This window comes from Mus pahari, chromosome 11, assembly GCF_900095145.1.
Source record: "Mus pahari chromosome 11, PAHARI_EIJ_v1.1, whole genome shotgun sequence".
Classification (NCBI taxonomy): Eukaryota; Metazoa; Chordata; class Mammalia; order Rodentia; family Muridae; genus Mus; species Mus pahari.
In genome coordinates, this window is record NC_034600.1 from 34,685,812 (window position 1) to 34,708,954 (window position 23,143).

At 44.6% G+C, this 23,143-nt stretch overlaps 1 protein-coding gene across 2 annotated transcripts in view; it reads right to left on the reverse strand.

The window, feature by feature from the left end:
- Nucleotides 1-23,143, reverse strand: part of Nln (neurolysin) — an 87,638-nt gene that overhangs the window by 2,350 nt on the left and 62,145 nt on the right. For both annotated transcript variants that reach the window (XM_029544064.1, XM_021208260.1), the window contains 4 exons: nucleotides 20,423-20,624; nucleotides 12,161-12,347; nucleotides 11,720-11,848; nucleotides 10,447-10,583 (listed from right to left, as the gene is read on the reverse strand). In XM_029544064.1, coding sequence (XP_029399924.1) covers nucleotides 10,447-10,583; nucleotides 11,720-11,848; nucleotides 12,161-12,347; nucleotides 20,423-20,624 — 655 coding nt within the window. The remainder of the gene's footprint in view (nucleotides 1-10,446; nucleotides 10,584-11,719; nucleotides 11,849-12,160; nucleotides 12,348-20,422; nucleotides 20,625-23,143) is intronic.

The following is a 23,143-nucleotide window of genomic DNA, read 5'->3' on the forward strand; positions in this document are numbered from 1 at the left end:
CTTCCTTCCTTCCTTCCTTCCTTCCTTCCTTCCTTCCTTCCTTCCTTCCTTCCTGTAGTTAAGAGATTTGGAGCTTCAGCCTCAGGCCTGAATTCCCTGTCGAATATTAATTCTTGTCTCCTGTCCTTAGATTCTCAGCTGTGAACTGACAATGAAGGCAGGCAGGGACACCAAACAGCCAAACAACACAATTTGCTACTGCCAGTTAGCCCGGTTCCAGTGTGATTCAGATGGGTTAGCAGAGCAAGTATTCCCGAGGCTGTGGGGCTGTGTTCACTTCAGAGCAAGAACTTGGCTACTGTCAAATGGCTTCAGGTATTTTTATAAGGGGCTCACGAAAAACATAACAACCCCCCACAAAGAAACCTAAGCAGCATTCTTGTGGATGGCCATGTGACAAGTGATTCCAAGGGGTCAGAAGTGGAAGGACAGAAGTCTTGGGAGATGGAAGTCTGGAATTTTAAAACAAACCACAGTTCCTCTGTTTTTATTCACATAAACACCAGAGCAGATGCGTTGAAAGAGAACAGCTGCTGCTCAGTGTCACATAAGCACAGCTCCGTTCATCTCAGACCCTTCCACTGCCCTGGTAAGGAGTCCTAATTCTAGATGCGCATATAAAATAAACAGATACCACTCACGTTTATGTTTATTATGTGATCTGACCAATAGGAATGATAATCCTTTTGGGTACAGGAAAAACTAGAGAATTGCCAGAGATTAAAGTAGTTTCAGTTTGAACTAAAAGCAAGAAGCTGCTTGTTGAACCATCAGAGGCTTAGCTACTATGTAAAATAAAGCATGAGTGAAATCCACTAAGTTAGACAGCAGCAAACCTAGCTAATACCATACAAGAGCCATGAAATAAAACTCTGGGGTTGTCCTTGTGCCTGGGCAGGAATCACTTATAACTTACAAATCATCGAGCTGATTCATCCGCTCTTTTGATGCTGAGACAGCTGTTATCACCGGTTATAAAGTTTATACCTAAGAACCAGGCAATGGTGTTAACAGGAAAAAATTGCAAAACAAAACAAGACAAAAAAATTCTTAAAACATTTTAGGTAAGTTGGTGATTCTGTTATGGGCTGTCATATTCATAGCTATTCTCAGCTGCATGTAGTCTAGTGTACTGAGTTGGTCATCCCTGATGCAAGCTCACATTTAATAGTCTGAATTCTAGTAAGGAGTAAGCAATTAAAGTTAGTGTTTGCTTAAATTCTCAGGCAGCAAGACCAATACAATTACAAAATACATGTTTAACTTCTCTATCAACAACATATAAAAAATATTTAAAAGTGAAATTAGTATCTTTGGGTCTCAGGTTGGCATCGGACTTGCTATGCAAGGGATGACTGTGGTCTTCTGACCCTTCTGTCTTTGCCTCCTAAGTGCTGGGATGACAGGCCACTATTCCTGGTTCATACTGTACTGGGGATTGAGCTCAGGGCAAGTGTAGGCCAGGCAAGTACTCTGTCTACTAATGGAGCTATACCTCTCCAGTCTAATGAAATTCATAAATATTTGTTTAAACACTTCAACCAAGACACAGTGGTGTGCACCTGTACTCCATGCTACTGGGGAGACGTCACTTGAACTCCACTGTAACCACAATGTTATCATTTCAACATGTAATCTTCCCCACACACAGGGGTTCTCTTTATAGCCCTGGCTGGCCTTGAACTCAGAGATCTGCCCGCCTCTGCCTGGGACTAAAGGTGCGCCACTACTGCTCCACTCAACATGTAGACTTTTTATATCGTTGAGCTCGTTGCTTGCTGTTTACAGTGATGGGCAGCCTGCATCTGCTTCACTGCAGGTGTTCTGAAGCTCTGTGCTGCTACTGTATGCGCGGCCGCAGGGCGTGGAGCACAGCAATGTCTAGGAGGACATGGAAATGGTGTACACTGCGGGGAAGGAGCACAGCAATCTTGTTGCTTTACTTAGATGCATCCTAAGAACCTGAAGCCACTGCTACTGGACTTCTTAGAAATTGTGCCAACCAGGATTTGGGGCTGGGTTTAATTTGTGTTGTTTTGATATGTTGAAAAAAAATTAACATGTTTAAAACATTTTTTCTTACATGGTCAGCAGTAATACCACCCTTCCAACAGTAATTGAGACTCTAAAGTACAACTGGCTGTTCTTGTCATAGGCTCCATCATTCTAAGAAGCGTATCAGAGCTCCTTAGTCCAAACACACCTCCATTTCCTTCCCGCTCCCTCACTATTCAATATGTTTCAGTCTGACCACTGTTTTGCATTACTGTGTGGAGTGAGGAAGGCCTGTGCTCTCTGGAACAACGGTGTTATACAGCACAGACAATGCAAGTTAGATTTCTAGAATTATAGCAACATTTAAAGCCTTGTATTAAGGAAAACTTCAAACATATCCTAAGAGCAGAGAACACAGGATAACGGCCCACACATCTATGACCCAATCTCAATCATGGGTCATGAGGTGACAAACAGAACCACTGTGCCTGGGTTATTCAGTCCCTGGGATCTACACAAATCAAATCCAGGGGTCTCTGAATGCGAGGCAGCATTTACTCAACTGAGCTACATCCTCAGTGGCCCATTATTATTATTGTTACTGTTATTTTTGAGACAGTAATTATAAAGTGTAACTTCGTCTCTGATTCTTACGTTCTACCTCAGCCTGCCAAGCAGTGACATCACAAGTGTGTCCCATTACACTTGGCAATAATTAGTATTTCTCCAAGCTCCAAGCCAGCCAAGGCTACATAGTGAAACTCTGCACCCCCCCCAAAGGCATTTATACCTCCAATATTACAGAAAAAGAACAACATACTAAGATATCGCCCAAGATGTAACATCTGATAAAGTTCTTCCCCCAACTGCTGTAGTAGGGGTTTCGTGGGAAGGGAAAGGAAGCCCAGGAAACTGGTGTGCTCACTGCTGTGAAGAGATGGCTCAGGCCAGCTCTGCCTGCAGCCGCGTCAGAGCAGGGCACTGTGTAGTCTCAGAACATGTGGCTCAGCACCGCTCAAAGTCTTCTCTGCTTATGCCTCCAAATAAGTTGATTCAATTTCCTCAATTATAGAGCAATTTTCTTTTAATAGTTCCATTTCCCTTGCACTGAAGCTTTGAGAAGAGTTTAAGAGTCATTTTGGTAACAGGACCTAGCTTTTGTTAAGGAAAGAATAGTTGAGTGCGTCTTAGTTTAAGAAGTTGCTGTACACCCGGTGTGGTGGTGCACGCCTTTAATCCCAGCACTTGGGAGGCAGACGCAGGTGAATTTCTGAGTTCGAGGCCAGCCTGGTCTACAGAGTGAGTTCCAGGACAGCCAGGGCTACACAGAGAAACCCTGTCTCAAAAAAAAAAAAAAAAAAAAAAAAAAAAAAAAAAAAAAAGTTGCTGTACGCCTTGAGAAGCCTGGTTGGTGACATTGCCATAGGTGGAGGGAATGCTGGCCTTTAGCCATTCAGTGGTGTTTACACAATAAAGAAACTTGAACTGTCAGAGAGGCAGGGAGAGGAGCTCTGAGGTCCTCTGGGAGATTGCAGTGAGATCCTATCAGCTCTCCAAGAAGGGAACTCAATCAGTGGCCAGAGGATTAGAATCCTCAAAGAGCAGCACCTATCTTTTGGCTCTATGAAGGCCTTTTCTAACCCTGAGGGTTTCTAAGGCAAGGTTAGGCTAGGAGTTAGGCCTAGCCTTGAACTGTGGCTTGATTCATTAGGTACACAGTACTCAGCCTTGGCTTCTCTATCTATAAAATGGGAATATGCTGTCCTTATCTTTTCCAGGCTGTTAGATGCATAGTGGGATTTGATAACTCCTATCCCTGCAACCCCCAGGCACTACTGACCTACCTCTGTTCAGGGAAATAACTGCGTTCTTGCTTTGACATTTCCTGAAAATTACTTGTCTTCTAATAAAGCTAAAAGAAAACACAAGAGACTGCAGCTCCACTATCAGTGAGGAAGAATAGATAATTCAGGAAGAATATTAAGTAGGAGAGAGGAGACTTTCATTTATGCAAGAGTACAAACCTTTTGAGGCAATATTTTAATAGCAAATGTAATTACCCTGTGCAGGATGCTCATCGCTTATCAGTTATGACAACACGGGAAGGACAGTGGACTGGCTCCCACTAACTTTGTATCCCGGAGCCAGCATACATGATAGCTTTCTCGTGGCCTTTCAACCCAGTCACTCCAGGAGTAGTGCCAGACTTGTCTCCTTCCCATGTGGAGCAGAGTGAGTGCCCTGCCCAGGACAGGTGAGGCCACCTGGGCACCTGGCATAGTCCCCAGCTGTCTGCACAGTGGACTTTGAGATGTTTCATGGCTCACAGTGCCCTCCCTGTGGCACACCCTGTGTTTTCTCTGAGGGTGAGGTGATCTGGGGGAGAGGGAAGGGAAGACCAAATGCCTTTGAGGAAAACAAGGTGGGAAAGAGAGGACGGCTGTGGAGAAGAAAGGCATCTGACTGGAAGGTTTCCTGGAAATCTCATAGCAAGCTCCAACTAGTAAAGACAGAGAGGCAGTGGAGTGTTGCAGGAGAGAAACAGCCCTAGCAGCAGTGTGTTTTGGGGGTAAGTCAGCGAGGAAGTGGGGGGACCAAGAGTAAGGTCCAATTAGATACAACTTTAAGGTAGAGGAGAAACAACCGTGAATCAAACAATCTCTTTTATGAGCGCCTCCTGGCCCAGAAGGGAGATAAGAAATAATTAGGCACTGGGTGTGGTGGTCCACACCTATAGTTCCAGTACTTGGGAAGCCAATGTAGGAAAATGGAGAGTTTGAGGCTAGTCTGGGCTACACAGGAAGACCTGTCTCAGAACAAAGCATAAGGTAGGCTATTTAGTGTTTAGTATTAGGGTTAGTGTATTTGTCTTCTAGTGGAATCACAAAGAAAGCAAAAAGGGGGGAGGGGGGAGAGAGAGAGAGAGAGAGAGAGAGAGAGAGAGAGAGAGCGAGCGCAGAGCCTCGTGGCATAGGCTTGTGATTACAGTTATTTGGGAGGCTAAGACAGGAGGATCACAACTTTAGGCCTGGGCTGCCAGGTTAGACTGGGCAACCTAGTGCGGCCCAGTCTCAGCCTTGGAGGTTAAACCCTATAGCCCGGCATGGAGTGCTCACCTAGCGCTTTGGAGGTCCTCGCCCCTCCAGAACACGAAAGAACAACCTCCTGCACTGGCTGGGATTCAAGACTTGCAAAGGAATCAGCTGACTGCGTGGCACCCCATGGCAACCCCGGCAATTGGAAGGTTTAGGCTAAAGGAGCAGGCATTCAAAGCTAGGACACCAGGGCGCACAGTCAGACTCTGCAGAGGGAAATGCATTCAACCCCATTCCTACTGTCCCTTCTACCACCCATGGCTGCTAAGGGACCAGAGTTAACACAGCGCAGTGCTTGCACAGAGACACAGAGGAGCCAGAGTAGAGGAGAACTGGATCTCTGTGAGGGACACTCACAGGAGGGTAAAAACACTCCATATCCTCCTGTAGCAACATAGTACAGCAAGAACTGAGCTAAAATTCTGTTTAAAGAGTACTGACATTGTTAGTATTAAGATCTCCATCAAGCAACCCTTTCCAATTCAAACATGATTCCTCCTTGTACGGTATTGCACGTAAGGTCTTCCTATGACACCACAGATGTCCTCAGTATTTCTTTCTGAAGCAATGCCTGGTTGTTCTTCTCCTTTATTGATGCAAGAAACAAAGCTATGAAATTTCTCTAAAACAGAGGAAGACAATTCTGGCATAACAATAGCAGTAGCCTCTGAGCCTACAATGTCTATTACTTCTTGGGAAAATTTCCCATAATGAAGTTGCCTTATTAAAAAGAAAATGGCCCTAGTTAAAATGCTCCCTTTTTTTTCAACCCTGTGCTTAGGGGCTGGAGTTTGAAACTACACTTGGTGAACTGAAAGATACCCTGCAAGAGTGCCAGAGCTGGCTGAGGGCACTGACCCCCCGCAGCTCTTCCCTCTGTCAGTAAGACAACTGCCAGGGATGGAGAGGTTACATCTACAGAGACAGCCTCTCCATGTCCTACTACGAACAGACTTTAGGAATGTGTCTGGGTCTGTATGTGTGCTCATGCCATGTGTGTATGTGTTTCTGTATGTATGTATGTATGCATGTATGTATTATGTATGTATGCATGCGCGTATGAAAACATCAATGTGAGGGCCTGTATGTGCTGGATGCACGTGTGTAGGTTACGGGTCAATTCTGGATGTCTTTGTCAGTCCCCATCTAGGGATTTGCAGCAGGTCCCTCACTAACCCTGCAGTGTACTCATTCTGCTAGACTGGCTGGCCAGAGAGTTTTAGGGCCTTTGTCTGTCAGTGGTGGCTTACAGATCTGTGCTATTGTACCTGGCTTTTATATAGGTGCTGGAAGTGCCAACTCATGTCCCCACACTTATAAGGCCAAGATTTTACCAACAAAATCATCTCCAAAGCCTGAATTTAGGAATAAAAAAATAAGCTAAATAAATAGCTAAAATGTGGTAATTATTCATTAGGAAGAATAATATGAAAAACTACAGAGACAACACAGGGAGCATAGTTTGAGGCTGCACCAGGACAGGGGCCAATTCTGACACTTGGAGAGATGTCCCAGAGCAGAGGGAAGACAACTGCACCATCAGTCAGTCAGCACTGCTGTTCCGTTATCAGAAGGCAGGCTGCAGGTTGACATCAGACTCTGCTGTTTGGTTTCTAGTGAGCAGGATCCCTCTGCAGTGCTGTTGCCAGGGTATGAGGTGCTGCTCAGAGCAGACCCCAGGCTGTGCAGGACAGCAGATGTTCACGCAGAAGCCTGGAGATACGCTTCTGTAGAGTGTGGCCAATGAGGCCTCTTGATCCCAGCCATTCCAGGGCTTGGGACTGAGTCCTTACATGTCCACCCACCTTCTCAAAATACTCCCAACACGCTGGGGAGTGTGAGGCCTTGAGCCAGCAGAGCTTACGTGACAGACTGTGAGGATGGTTCCCATGACTTCAGACCAAGTGCAGCACTGCTTTATACTATAAAAATTCCTACTGTTACTCTGCTTATGTAACCAACCTCTATGTGGGAAACCGAAGGCAACCCAGAGCAGGTAACAGCACCTTCTGCAGTGCTGGCTGATGGCAAGGCTGAGATCATGCCCAAAACAAGCAGTGCTCAGCACGCTGCTCAAGAATAGTGTTTCTTTTTCTCTATCTCTGCACTTGTAGGAACAATGGAAGCCTTTTCATAGCACGGGAGTATTGTGCCAAGAATTTTTAATTTCTGATAAATATTTGTATTCTGTAAGTCAGGTGCTAGAGTAAATATTTGTAAAACAAAACAAAGCAAAGCCGAAGCCACCCCACAAGAACAAACAGAGCATTCACTACAGAAAGGGGAGGGGTCGGATGGCTGTTGAAAAAGCTGGTTCTAGAATTCACACAAGCAGTGAAGAGAGAGAACGAGGGTGGAGAGTGAGGGCCTCCCCTTCCTTGGTTTCTCGATCCAGGCCCATAATTGCTGCCATGACAAAACAGTGAGAAATGACAGGATTCCTCACAGTGTTTGAAGGGAAAGGAAAAGGAAGTGAAAACTGAAAATTCAAAGCTTGCCTAAGAAGTGGATACACCTGAGCCCTGCCACAGCATCTAGAAACTCAGTGCAGCTGGACTGCGCTTCTAACATCCCAGGAAACAGCTCCGGGTGGTGGGATCTTTGTTTCTCCAAGTTCACTCCTGTCCTCACCTGATGAAGAGCCGCCTGGCCGCCTGCCAGGCTGCAGAGCTTGAGCATAAAAAGCACAGAGAAACCTGACGGACGGTGGGTTGTTTCTGCAGGACGTGCAAGTAGCAAGAGAGCCACTGGGATCTAGAATTTGGCTGTCACTTTGACAGCTGGAAGGGTGGAGGGGCCAAGGTGTAGCCAGATGAGTGAAGGCCCAGAGGCTGGCTCACCTCAGAGGGAGGGAGTGTATGCTTGCACCAGGAAGTCTAAGAGATAATGGAAGCCAGGACTATATCCTACTTGGACCTTTCCCACACCACTTTTCCTCTCCTTGAAACACTGTTTCTGCTGGGCTTGCTAGTACAGGCTTGGAATGCCAGTACTCAGGATGCTGAGGCAGGAGAATTGGCTATTAGTTTGAGGCCAGCTGGGGTTATGAAGCAAATCTGTCTCAAAACCACCAACAACTACAACCATCACCACCACCAACAAAAAAGCCAAACACCCCACCACAAACTGGGGTGCCCAAGTCCTTCTTGAGTCTGTGGGCAGCTGTGTGGGGAGCAGAGAGAAATGCTAAGCCCTCCGAACATCTCGCCATACAGACTCATCAGTGTTCTTGCCCGTGTTTGTTCTGACCGTACTGTAAGAATACTGTGTAAAATCCTTTGCAAAGAATATTTTCATTTTATGTGAGAGTTACATCAAATAATCCAGACATAAGCAAAGGTTTACCAAAGCCTTTCCCACCTGCTCCTAAGTTTATTGGTCTGAATAATCTACAACAGTTCATACATGAGTAGCATTTTAATATTCTTAGATTATTTATGTGTGTGAGTGTTTTGCTTCTTTGTATGGATGTGTGTAACATGTGTGCCTGGTGCCTGCAGAGGTCAGAAGAGTGTGTTGGATCCCCTGGAACTGGAGTTACAGATGATTGTGAGCCATTAAGTGGGTGCTGGGAACCAAACACATGCTCTTAACCACTGAGCCATCTTTCTAGCTCCATGAATGGCTTTTTGAATGGGGTCTTAAAGAATAGTATGGACAGGCGTTGTAGCACACACCTTTAATCTCAGCACTCGGGAGGCAGAGGCAGGCGGATTTCTGAGTTTGAGGCCAGCCTGGTCTACAAAGTGAGTTCCAGGACAGCCAGGGCTATACAGAGAAACCNTTTCTGAGTTTGAGGCCAGCCTGGTCTACAAAGTGAGTTCCAGGACAGCCAGGGCTATACAGAGAAACCCTGTCTCAAAAACAAAAAACAAAAAACAAAAAAAAAAAAAAAAAAAAAAAAAAGAAAAAGAAAAAGAAGCCATACATTTAAAATGCAATGCATAGAAGGAATAGACGTGTAAAGGTGGGCAGAGCTAAGACTTTACCCCTCTACTTCTGAGCTACATCCCCCTGAGCCAGGGAAAATGAGGCAGGAGGTTCACTCGTTCGATGTCACCTTGCCTTATGTAGTGAGGCTTAGGGATGGATGAGATAACAAGAAAGAGGGCAGAGGCAGTTTACAGAGTAGACAGGATGGGGGCTCAGAGTGATAAAGGAAATCAATAGAGAACAGGACAGGTCCTCAGAGCAGAGCAGCACTGGCCTACAGAGCAGCACTGGAGGACCAGGTGACGTTAGCCAGCATGAGTCAAGTATAGGGCAGGTAATGGACTCACAGGTTTTCCTCCAGAAGACCCCATTGAGGGCGCCATCTCAACATAAGACAGTGGAGGCCAGAGGGCTGGGCATGCTGAAAGGCATGCACACGTCAGAATGTTAAACAGGAGTCAGTATCAGGCTTGCTGACTGGGTGGGTAGAATCAAAGAAGGAAGCTTAAAGACCTGCTGGATGAGGTAGGATGGGGGAGGGGATGCTTGGAATGAATCATAGTGTGGCTAGTCTGGAGGTATTTTTTTTGAGAGAGAGAGACGGAAGAAATGGGACCCTAAAATATATGACATATTTCAATATGTATGCACAGGGGCGCTACTTAGCACAGAAACAAAAGCCCAAAGAACAAGTTGGCTGACTGAAATAAGCATTGAGAGCTTGATCTGGGTAATTTGTTCTAATTTCTGAACCAAACAGAACTTGGAAACCCACTGGAAATATACCAGCCTCAGACATAACTGACAGTCAGGTTGTCGATGAGCAGAGACTAGGGTCTGTCTCAGGAAGGCTTGGCCGGCAGCCACCTGGCAGCCTCCTCACCGTGCCTGGGAAGGAATGGCTCAGATTAATGAAGCAGCTTAAGTTACCCCAAAGGCACTTAGGTTACAAACTATGTAATAGGTGGAGTACGCTGGCCGAAGAAAAAGGGTGCCTCCCACAGAAAATGTACAAAGAAACCTGTAAAGAATATCACAACACAGAGACTATTTACATCAGGAAGACGTTTACCTTTCTTTCTCAACCTCTTATAAAACAGAAACACTGCATGGCACATGTCAAAACTGGTAGCTATAAACTCTCGAGTGCATAAACAAGGCTTTGAATTTTTAATTACGCAATATACGGGAATGTTAATAAGCAAGAAAGTACAGTAGGTTTTTTTAAAAACCTGTAGAATTAAGAGTTAATCACTTGTACACTGAAACTTAATGATGTATGATGATTTGAGAAGATGCCAGGCCTTAAAGTTAAAAGCTGCTACCAAGTCTCTTACTCGAAACTCTAGCTATTATATACTTGGAGCTAAGGGAGAGAGAGCAACTACAAAATTAACCCTGGGGTAACAAAGCCATGCAGTACCTCTGGATTCATAATCCCTTCTTTCCTGAAACAGCTGTGAAACATGTCCATGGAAAAGACTTCACTCCAAAGATATCCATAATACTGGCCGTCATACCCTCCTGCCAAGTGTCCAAACGTAGCTGGCATATTTGTGCCTTAAAAAAAGATAATTTCAATCAGAATGATAAAAATGCTAATTAATCAGGTTGTGAAGGAGCTAGCTTTCCTTTGGGGAGCCCAGCTGTGAGGAGAGGGAAGGATAGTACCTCATGGTTGGCAGGCATGCGCCCTTAGCCAAGATTGTGTACAAGCCTTTCTCCTATCAGTAGCTCAGCCCCAGCTCTGGAATGTCTAACAACAATTTCTGAAGCCTTGTCCATACCCGTCAGTAGCTCAGGGGAAGTCATGCCAATGTGCCTTTAAAATACTTTACTAATAACCCTACTTTCTGCTGGAGCCCCCCACCCTCAGGTGTTGGGAGTCAAGCATGGCCTAACTCTAATGCTGAGCTACAACCCTGCCCATTTCTTGTATTTACAATGACTCAAAATAAAATGGCATTTGTGTAAGTTGATAATTTCTGAAAATGAAGTATTTTGAAAGAGATTTACGAAGTGAGTCTACACTGGGCTGCCATTTTGTCAAAGAGACACAATGTTGTCCCTTGGTTTCCGGATCAGGAGGTGAGGCTCAGGTGACTCAATGGCCACTCTTATCTTAATATCCTCTATAACTGTGTCTGATTCATTTTAGCAACAATTGTCTTGGTGAAAAAGTTTATAATTGACATCCAAATAGATACATATTAGTTGGCTTAAAAGTAGACATGTAAGTTTAGACTCACACAATAGCAAACACTGTAAGTATCCTGTTAGAAACTGCCAGTCAAAAGCTTGAACTGGCATTGGAGCCAGAAATGAAGGAGGTTCCTGTCTCCCCCTGAAATGCCCCTTCTGCCAACTCCTTACTGAAAATCACAGGGAAGTCCTGGTGCATACAGGGAGGGAGGGGACAGGCAGGTGCTGCCAAACGGGAATGGCTGTGCTCTGGGGTGGAGGCCAACTGCTCACGCCTGATTACACTGCAATGCTGTGACTGCAGAGCCACCTCCCCTTCAAGCACATTTGGACAGGACAACTCCTAAGGCAGGGTGCGCTTATCTGAAAGCTGTGGTCTCATTACTGAGAGCAGAAAGGAATGAAATGAGATCTGAGGAACTCCACCCGCCTGTAAGGCTAAGGAGACTCAGGTCTCACAAGAAAAAATGAACTCAGGCGCTCTCGCCTCATACCTGGCGTAGCTGCAACTCCCAAAATTTCTGTGCAGTATTTAGCGTATTCGCTCGCGGCATCCAGCGACGCATTGGTATGGAGAGACTGGTCAACTTTGCTCAAAACAATTTGGCGAAGCGTCAGAAGACCTAATAAGGTTAAGAGTGTTTGAACAATGTGTTGGAGAGAGAACTATGTGTTCTAATATCACAAGATCAGAGATTTGAAGAGCGATTCAGTACCATTCATCACAAAAGGGTAGAAAGGCCAAACAGCATCTGGACCATATATGACTTAGGAGGAAACACTCCCCTTCGACACAGTCCCAACATACCCAGCCTCCCTCCCTCCATGCACAGCACTCCTGGAGTATGTTATTAAAGTCAAAGTACGTCTGACAGAAGGAGCCACCAGGAATTCTGCATTAAACAATTCCTACTTGCTTCTCTTGTTGAATATACCTGTGTTGACCAGTCTCGAAGCCACAAGCTTCTCCAGCAGCTCATCTGTGATAGGGTGTCCATCTTTATAATGTTTTGACAGTTTTCGCAGGGAGTCAATGTCCCACACCCAATTTTCGAGCATTTGTGATGGCACCTCTACAAAGTCAGTTTCCACATTTGTTCCACTAAATCGTGCAAAGTCAGTCTAGAAAGCAAACATAAAAGTGTTTTTAAAAACACTGAGTAGAACTATATACATGCAGCGAATTATAATGAGCACCGTCAACACTTAAGGCAGGATGAGAGCAAAGCACTGGAGTCCTGTGTGGCTCACTGGCAGGAGGTTGTCCACTGTGTGAGGCTGTGACTGTGACCCCAGCAGTTGGGGTTAGGGGAGAAGGCAAACAGTCTCTCTCAGGCTCCTCCTGCAGTTGGTTATTCCTGTTTACTCAATACATGCCTTTCAGGGCATTCACCACTGTTGCTCAACTACTCAAGTTTAAATCAGTTAAGGGGTTAAGTTACAACATTCCAGCCTGGGGTGTGTGTGTGTGTGTGTGTGTGTGTGTGTGTGTGTGTGTGTGATGTTTTGTGTTCTAAAGTTTATACCAGTGATCCTAAGACAGCTATGCTGTGGGGAACCTGAGCTGGACCCCTCAGATTAAGTCGAGAGCCTGGAAGGTGAGCCTGCCAACGGCTGCAAGTGGGTGAGTGAATATGAACGGAGGGGAGAGAGAAGCCACACACTCAAAGTTCAAAACCTCTGTGGTGGAAAGAAGGGACTCACTCTCAGGGGGCCTGGGCTAAGAGTTCTGAAAGCCAAGTTTCAAAGATTCTTGATTGAGTTGGATGTTATACAAGCAGCCAAGCAGAAAGACAGAGATTTCTCACAATAGGCTTGTGGCTTGTTTTCTGCCTTTTCCAGGCTAGCATTTTGGAACCATCACCCCATCCGAGGAACACTTACAAACCGTGAGCAGCTGAGATGAGTTAGGGGTCGGATATAGGATGGGACCCTCCTGTTTCCCTGTTCCTCCAGCCCTGATTTCCTCTCCTATGCCTCACACCCCAGCACTGTCCCTGGCTTCATCACCCCAGGCTCTTCAAAGGAGAAACCAGGAAGAGGACTTAGCTACAGAGAAGGCAGCAGATGGGATGCCAAATCAGCAGTGTATAACCATTCTGCTTTTGGCCCAGGGCATAGGCACAGATGTCAGAATGACAGCACATTCTGCATTCCCCTCTATGCAAAATACTCTGCTTGACTTCATGTTATAATTGTGCTGATTCTAGATAGGAAAGGCTGCAATACAGGAGGTCCAGGGAAACACTTCAGTAGGCACTGGAATTAGGACACCTCTGTTGAGGGCATACCCCATCCCTCAACCCCCACTGGCTGCTTCCATTTGTACAGGGGAAGAGGCAAAGACCCCTAGAAAGAGAGTATTTTGCCTCATTCTGGTATGTAACATTTTAAGATTGTATTTGCATTATAGGTAGACCACTCTAATGCAGTATTGTAAAAGCCAGTACCCAGAGAAGATTCCTGTGCCAGGCATCATGTCCGGTTCATACATGAACAGTGTGGCTTAAATCTCTATCCAAGAAGCTCGGGGTGGTACAGTGGGTAAAAGGTCTGCTGCATAAGCATGAGGACCTAAATCCCATGGCTAGCACACAGGTAAACAGGCAGGCATGGCATAGACACATCTGTAATACCAGCAGGCACGGGGCCATGCTCACTTGTGATCCCAGAGCTTGGGAAGTGCAAAGAGGGGAGTTACTGGCTGGCCAGGTAGCCAACCTGGTCTCAGGCTCAGATACCTGTGAGAAATTCTATCTCAAAAATGAATGGATGAATGAATGAATGAATGATGGAAACTACTTGGGAACAATACCAGAGGCTGACCTCTGGCTAGCACACCCAGGTGTACAAACATGTACTTGCACACACATGAACATGTGCACGCACAACCCCCCCCCCACTCCTACATTATTGATGGTGTATGTCCTATAGCTTATACTGGTGAACTCTAAGAAAACTGAGGCACACACAGAATAATAGTAAATGTAGGATCTAAAACCAGATGGGAACAGGAAGACACATAGCCACAGAGAAGGCAGCAGATGAGTCTGTAACGTATAATCTTAACAAGAATGTTCTAATATAGTGCATCTTTACTGTACAAAATAAACAAAACAAAAACCACTCCCCCCAAAAAAACACCAAAAAAAACACAAAAAGCAAACAAACAAAAGCTCTTCTCCTTTATGTGAAGAATTAAAGTGCCATATGAGTTATGTTCCCCAAGAAAAGTTACTTCCTCCTGAGACTAGAAGATTTCAAGGGCAGAACAGGAGGCTGAGGTACACAAGGTTAAGCTGTGCAACTGTCTATCCCAAAGCAGTAATGCTAAATGCATGGTTTTATGAAGCACAGTTTTTAAACAGATACGAGCAGTGCAAACAAGGAAAAATCAAGCCATCAGCTACTGTCATACAACATGACAAAATCAGCAGCTTTGTGATTCTTGCTTGTGTGAAGATTTCCATGCAGGCAACACAGACACACAAAATCTGGAGAAAGGATCTACATGCGTGAGCATACACACACACACACATTCACACACTGGGGGAAGGGTTTGCTCAGTATCCAGGAAAAAAACATGAACAAATGAGTAACTCATGAGTTAGAGCCAAAATTGGACAACTAAGAAGCAACACGGTTACGTCACCAGCGTGGAGAAGAGAGGGCCTATTCTCCCTAAGTCCTCTAGCGGGGAAGAACACGGCCAGTGAATGAACACATCAACAATGTTCTCTAGAGAACAAAAGGAAATGTTTGCAAGGAAGGAGTAAAAGCTAAAAATAGCTCGCCTGCTTACAGATTTCCCAAAAGTCAGCCATGCTGTGCCTCTGTGAACCCTTTGAGCAACATCATTTAAATATTTTTCACATGAGGACAAAAAAAAAAAGAAATCTACAAAATTCAAAAGCTCAATTTTCAGCAAACAGGTAAACCCCTAAGCCAGAGGATCCCATAGTCAGCACACACACACACACACACACACACACACACACACACACACACACACACACGGAAACGGGGGCTTTGGCTCTGCAGTGTGAGAGGACCTCCTGCGCAGGACCACGGAGTGGGTGGCTGAACTGGCACTCATGACCGACTTCCCAGGTTTAGAGTCCTAGAGTGATTCCCTACATAGTTCTCCGCATGATCAGTTTGGGGATGTTAAACATAATAAAAGCCAGCAATGCTCATCTATCTTCCAGATAAAAACTAAGTGTGACATCATACAACAACCCAATGGGCAAATCACAGCGCACTTCTTGCAGAAAATGTTTGATCACGGGAGCCTAAAAAAATACGGTTAGCTTAGATTTCTGTTTCGATGGGGATTTTTGAGAGGAAGTTACTTTTCTTTCTGTTTTTTGGTTTTATTTGTTTAAGATTCCCTCTGTGCATGTGGGTGTTTGTCTGCATGTATGTACACAGACACGCGTGCCTGGTGTGCATGGAGGCTGGTAGGCTTGGATCTCCTGGACCTGGAGGTACAGATGGTTATGGCTGCCATGTGGGTGCAGGGAACTGAACCTGGGTCCTCCCCAAGAGCAACATTTTTTTTTTTTAAACTACTTAGCTGTCTCTCCAGCCCTAAATATGAGTCTTTGTGTTACTATCTCCCAAATAGACATTAGGATGCCTAAAATCTATTCCATGGCAGATTTAAAACCTTTGTCTTGCTGATGTAGAGATTAATGTTTAAACTTACACAGTAGAGTCAAAGGACACGAACATAACTAAATTTGTCACGTGAGCTCTTGTAACTCTTAAGCACTACAGCTTGTTAGTATTGAATTAAGAGACCAAATCCTTTTACTGGTTACAACTACGGTTCCTTTTTATGATAACAAACTGCAAAGCAAAGCAAAGGCAACTGTTGGAATGAGTTAGCACAACATGCTTAGGACAATGACAGGCCTCGGGAGAAGAGACCTTGGCTGACCCATGGGGCCCACTGCTGACTTAATAGCACGCAGTCCAGATCCTGATCTGTCTGATCTTCCCCACATCTTCGGCTAATGAGAAGTTCACGTAACAAGACAAGGAACTGAAAACAAGTGGCCACTATCTACTAGACTTTCCTATCACTAGATGGGTAAGAGGTCGTGGTTTTATCTTCGAACATATCTAGGCATCACTGGACAAAAATATCAGTAGCAAAGAAGATGTGAGACATGGTTCATCTTTTCTTAGTCTTCACAGCAGCCCTGCACTTGAGCAGGTCAGCGTCTGAGGACAGGAAGAAACACAATTTGGGAATGTCTTGAGGATCACAACTGAACTTCACGGGTTTGCCTTCAGGTTACCTATGCTGTCCTAAATAGGCACTTACTTAAACTGCTCCTTTCCAGATAAAAACAGAAGTCCCATTTAACCTCGATGCTGAGTCAGAGAGAGCTTGGCTCACCATCCTATGCCCGCCAGCCCAGCACATGCCCAGGGGATGCCCCGCTCAAGGTCTGTGCACTGAGGCGTGAGAAGAATGTGCGCTGTGGAGAACCTAAGTCAAAGGCAGCTTCTCTTAGGCTCCACCAGACCTAGCGCCCACCTCCTGTCTATCCCCTGTGTTCTTTGAGTGCTTAACATTTGATTTGTCTCACCTCTACGACAGTATTAGGCTTTCCACTTTTAGATTCTTGCCTTTCATGTCCTTGAATCCTAAAAATGCAAGGTACTCTAACTTATTTTGAATTCTATCCTACCATTCTTTGTATATTGTGCACGGGAGATAATCAATAATTCTGGTTTAAAAAAAATCACCTGAGCATTCTTCATCTTCAGAAAAAAAACCTCTTTCTCTTATTAGAAAGATAAAATATTACAGGGACTGGAGAGACTGGTTGAGTGGGTAAGAGGACTGACTCATCATTCTTCCAGAAGACCAGAGGTCAGTTCCAAGGATCATGTTGAGGGCTTACAACTACCTGTAACTCTAGCTCCAAGGGATCTGATGCCCTTGTCTGGCTTCCACTGGCATCCATAATCATAAAGACAGACACGAAAAAGTCATCTTTTAAAAAGCTAAAAAAGTATACATAAAAATTGTAGCAAACAAAAGAAATGAGCAACTTTCCAAACACACATTATACACATTATACATTTTGGTTTATGTTAGCATTTATTCTATGTTAACATATATGTACATACTTATACACAGATTTAAAACAAACAAACAAATAAAACAATAAAAGAGGGATCCTCAATGAAATCATGTCTGATGTCAAAGTCACAAACTCTAAGAGTCCACAGGGACATGTGAAAGTAGAGACATTCATGCTTTGCCCTGCTATCAGAACACCGCCTAATAACTGAGAAAGAAGCCCATTCATGGAGACTCTGCATGTGGGAGAACTGGCTCAGGTCACATGCAACACAGCTGCCTCTAGTGCACAGCTGGCAAAGCAGGCAGCAGAGTAGCTGGGCTGCCTTTGGGGAACTCGTGCTAAGCCTCAACAGCCTCGTCACTTAGAAAACAGGAACAGCCATGTTGGGCTCAGCTCAGTGAGAGCTGCGCGGAGGAAGCAGTGCTGTGCTGGTACATATTCTGAAGGTCCCACAGCTCTGGCTTCTGCTTCTCTTGAGTTTCTGAGACAATGCCTTGCTACATAGCTCAAGCTGGTCACAAACTCAATATGTAACCTATGCTGGCCTTGAACTTACGATCTTTCTGCCTCAACCTTGGGAGTGCAAGGACCATAGGTGTCTGACACCTTACACAGCTCCATTTTGCTCCTCAGCCTGCCCAATATGTATCTGGCCTGAGTCCAGATTGCTCTGACCAAGCAATTATGTCTAAGCGACTAATCATATCTTAATGTTAGTTTTGAAAATAAAATATCTATGCTTCTCTACAACTAATCCTCTACCATCCCCAGCATAGTAATAGCTCATGTTCTTCTTGCTTCTGGATTCAAATTTTGAAGTGGTTAGAGATCATCTGAGCAAGGCAAGGGTCTTGATTCTGATGTGGAAGTCTCCTTCCTTTCACTGCAGCCCTCTGAAGGGGAACCCATGTGTTTCCTTGAACCTCATGGCTGTGGTCTGCTTCTTTTTGATCCTGCCCCCACTTCTTCACTTTTGATTCTAAAAGGATTGAGTCATACATAAACAGTTATGAAAATACTAAAATAAAAAAACCAAAGGATAAACAAAAGATATTCTATTGAAATATAAAATACTAGCCAGGAGGTGGTGGTGCACAGCTTTGATTCCAGCACTCAGCACTCAGAAGGCAGAGGCAGGTGGATCTCTAAATTCAAGTCCAGCTTGGTCTACAGAGTGAATTCTCAGACAGCAAAGGTTGCATAGAGAAACACTGTTTCAGCCCCTTCCCCCACAAAGAAAAAAGAAAAATAAATAAAGACTAAGAACTGCTATTGTCTCCATTTTATTTCAGTTTTGTTTTTTGAAACAAGGTCTTACTACACAGCTCTGGTTGCCCTGGAACTTACAATGTAGATCAAGCTGGCCCTGAACTCATAAAGATCCTCCTGCCTCTGCCTACTGAGTGTTGGGATTAAAGGCGTGCACCAATATGCCAGACTTGTCCCCATTTTATGAATGGAGAAATGAGAGGTTTTTAAAAGGCCAAGTCACATTTCTTTTTTCTTGGATGGTGCACATGGGACTGAACCTAGCCCTATATATTTTAATCCAATGTTCTGTCACAATGCCAAGGTTCCCCCGACAGAGCCTGTTTCTCTACAGTGGTATATAATTCAAATATTTAAAAAAGACCAATGGTGTATTTCAGGTCACATCATTTGAAGTTTGTCTGACTATTTATAGCCCTTTCACTTTTAATTAAGGCTTTATTATGATTCTGATGTTTATTAAAATAATTATCTCTTTATAGTTGAAAACTGCTTTTAACAGGCAACCAACAAAGACATCATCACGGATGAAAACTGGTGAGAGGCGTTACTCTTCCTTCTGCAGAAGTTCAAAAGGCCGGGGGTTACAGAGAGCACAACCCACGAAGCAGGGACAGATACTGGCAATGCCCTCCTGATTGATATCTTCTAAATTACCAGCCTGGCAGTTGACACACAAAACACAGTGAAACTCAGGTCCCTAATGACAGCACGGTAAACAGTGAACTAGGGCATCCACATGCCTGGAAACTGGAAGTTCCTGCACAGACATTTAAATATCACCATGACAAGCTCCAATGAGCTCCTCTGGCCACCCAACCTCCAGACTGTGGCAGTGTAGAATCCAAACTATGAGGTGTCATATCTTAGATCCAATCTACTGCATATGTATGGCAAATTCAGAAGTCATTAGTGAACACAGACGTTATGGATCTTATTCAACTGCCATCCATTTCAGATCAATACAAAAGGTCTCTATAAACTTAAAAGCAGCAAATACAGAGATCTCTGTGTAAAGGGGGTAGAAGGTATTAGTTCTAAGCACAAATATCTCAACACTCCATTCTGAGAGTTCCACCCAGAGGGCAGAATCTGCACACTCATCCAAAGGACACACTCTGTTCATGAATGGTTAGCCAAAGGTCTAAGAACTGATTGGTTTTAGAGAGATGGCATAGTGGTTAAGAGCACTGGGTTTCTGTCCAGAGGACCCAGGTTCATTTTCTGGCACCCACATGTCCCTGAAGAACATTACATGCTGACCTCTGGCCACCATACAAATGAACACACACAAGTAACAATCACTTTTCTTTTTCTGTTTGGCACTCAGAAGTATGTTTCAATCGACTGCACATACATTTTTTTCCTGGAAAGGAAAAACACCCTGTCTACAGTCATTTATTTTTTGTTAGGCTCTCATGCAGCCCAAGGAGGCCTTGAACTTGCTATGGAGTCAAGGCTGGTCTTGAACACCTGATCTTCCTGCCTCTTTTCCAAGTGTAGGGTTACAATTAACACAGCCACCACTCCTAGCTCCGCATGGCTGTGTTACTTGTGATTTTAACTTGAGGCTACTCAGCAGTAGAAAAGGAATGAAGGTTTGAAGAGGTTGGACGCCGTTGTTGTTTCTCCACAAGTAGCTATGCTACAAGATCTTTCACCAGTGGGCTTACCTCAGAGTGAAAGTATAGTGGGAGAGGATGTGAAAAGGGAAACTTTGTGCCTCTGTAGGCTTAACTTCTTGACTGTGTTCAGTTTGTGGAAACAGCAGCAACTGAAAGGAAAGAAGCAACTAGAAGCAGCTGGTGGCTTTGCCATGCTCACCTGTGCACAGATCTGATGCATGACGTGACCAAACTCATGGAAGTAAGTTCGCACTTCATCGTGTCTCAGGAGAGAGGGCCGACCTGCTACAGGCTGAGAGAAGTTGACCACCAGGGCAGCCACAGACATCATCCGACTGCCATCAGGGAGAAGGCAGCCTGGCTGGAGACCAAAGCAGGCCGCATGGTTGTATTTTCCTTCCCTGGGAGACAGACACAGAACTGTAAAATGGACACTCTTCTTTAGCAAAAAACATGTCATGTCTTCTTCCAGGAACTAAGTCAGACTTGACACCAGAAGACATTTTCTTGGTCCCCTGAGTCCCCCCTCCCCGCCCCCTGCATCTTAAGTTTGGGCAGATACTGGACACCACAGTAATAGGAGATTTCAGCCAACTACTTCGGTGCTGGTCTAGACACAACATGGAACCACGGGGCTGCACACAAGGGAAAAGCAGCATTACTTGCAGTGTCAGACCTTATACAGGAAAAGGATGGGGATGGGAGACACTCCTGAGCCAGCATCAGTCAGGGAAAGGCTACGAAGCATCACTTACATCTCATGTGTCTCCTACAGACCAAGGCCTTAATACCCACAGGAAGAGAGACCCTGCTGTTCTTAGAGCAGCTGTGCAAACCCGCTGCTCTTGGGGAACAGAACAGGAAAAAGCCCCTACAGGGCAGAAATACACCATGTGTTCAAACCTACAGCTGTAGATGAGGCAGGACCACTGTCTTGGATCCATTTTTAAGACACAGGACAAAGGCTACTCTGATTAAGGGTGACTCTGGCCAGGTGTGGTGACACACACCAGTGATCCCAGGTATCCAGGAGTTGAGTTCAGTCTGGGGTGTTTACTCAAGAAAAGATGAACAAAACCAAGAAACAACAAAATAGAGACTGATGTCAGACCACTGCAATAGATTCCCACCCCCAGCCAGACTAGTGTGCAGTAGCGAACAAACAACGGCAGCCCACTGCGTGTAGAGTGCTTGAAAGAAGAAGACCTACTCTGAGTACTGAGAAGTGGAAGAGGCTTAGGAAAAACTTTGGCAAATCAATTCTAGACACAGTCTGGAACAAGAGCAAGTCTGCAGCACACAGAGGTTAATCCAGGCAGTGGTGGCTCTGGAACTACCTAACTACTAAATGAGCCAATACCCTATATGAAAAGCCTAGCAGAAGTAAATGAGGGGCCAATTTTAGATGTAAAGTTAACCATAGTCTCTACTCAAATGCCTGGCTTTCAATCAACCTGTGAGAAACACAAAGATGCAAAGCCAATAGAGGACCCACATTCACACGATACGGATGCTAGAGCTATGAGCACATTTGAGACAAGATAACCAGATTTAGATGCTGAAAGGTGTGGATGCTATGTACAATCAGCTGGAAAATTTTGATGAGTTGGAAACTACAAGACCGACAGGCTCATGGGAGCATGGCGGCCCATGTCTGCAGCTCCAGCACTCTGGGCATTCAGTGAGCCCACGGGTGTTCTTGGAAGATCTCAGAGGGAACTGGAAGTGTAGAAACAGATAAACAGAAACCCCTTGGCATGCTTATCTGCTATTTTACATATTCTTTGGTATACTGTAACATGCTGTATGCACGTGATGAGAGTGCAAGATGGGTGCCAATGGACTGTGGAGGCAATTAGTAAATATTCCTGCTAAAAATCTTAAGAGATTTTGCATGTTTCTATTTTTTCAATTAAAGACATTCTGCTAATTTTTAAATCCTCAGAGAGGCTTTACACTTCTTTGCTTTTTACTTATAATTTATCTTTAAATTATTTTTATTATCCATGGGTATATGTGTATCATGTGTACAGGAGCCTGTGAAGGCCAGGTGTCAAATCTCCAGGACCTGGAGTCACAGATGGCTGTGAGCTGCCTGATGTGGGTACTGGGAGCTGAACTCTGATCCTCCAGAAAAGATGTAAGCCCGGGCACCATGTGTATATAGTGCCCACATGTCCAAAGAAGGGTGTTGGATCCCTTGGAACTAAAATTATAGATGGCTGTAAGCAACCATCTGGGTGGTCCTTTGGAAGAGCAGCCATGGGTCTGAACTCCTGAGCATCTCTCCAGCTCTTGTATGGTAATTCACACCTTTAATCTCAGTACTTAGGAGGCAGAGGCAGGAGGGTCTCTGTGAGTTTGAGGCCAGCCTAGACTAGACAGTGAAGTGACCTTCATGATAGCCAGGAATACAGAGAGATCCTGTTTAAAACAACAACCTCCAAACAAAATAAAACAAACACGTATGCAATTTAGTTAATTTAAAAATTATCTTAATTCTGAGATTATATATTTTCATGTTGTGTTTATAAAGTGATAGAGACTAAAAGTTCTTACCTTGCAGTTTCATGTAAGAATCAGAAGATTCTGTTTGTTTGACAATCTCAGTATTTGATGAGTAAAAATAAAATGTGCTTTAAAAAGAAAATAAGTCTTTAAAGAATCTACTCTGAATACTGCTCCGGAGTCAGACAAACAAGACTGTTAACCTGAATTTCACCTTTTTCCAGACTGTGACAGAAAGGAGTATAAATTAGGTTACTATTCTCACAACAGATTACCCTATGTACTCCATAAAAGTTCTGGTAGCCAACAACCAGATGTCCCTTGGAAGTGTGTTAGGAGACAGGAAAGACTTCCTGGGTTAAATTGTGTGTGTGTGTGTGTGTGTGTGTGTGTGTATATATATATATATATA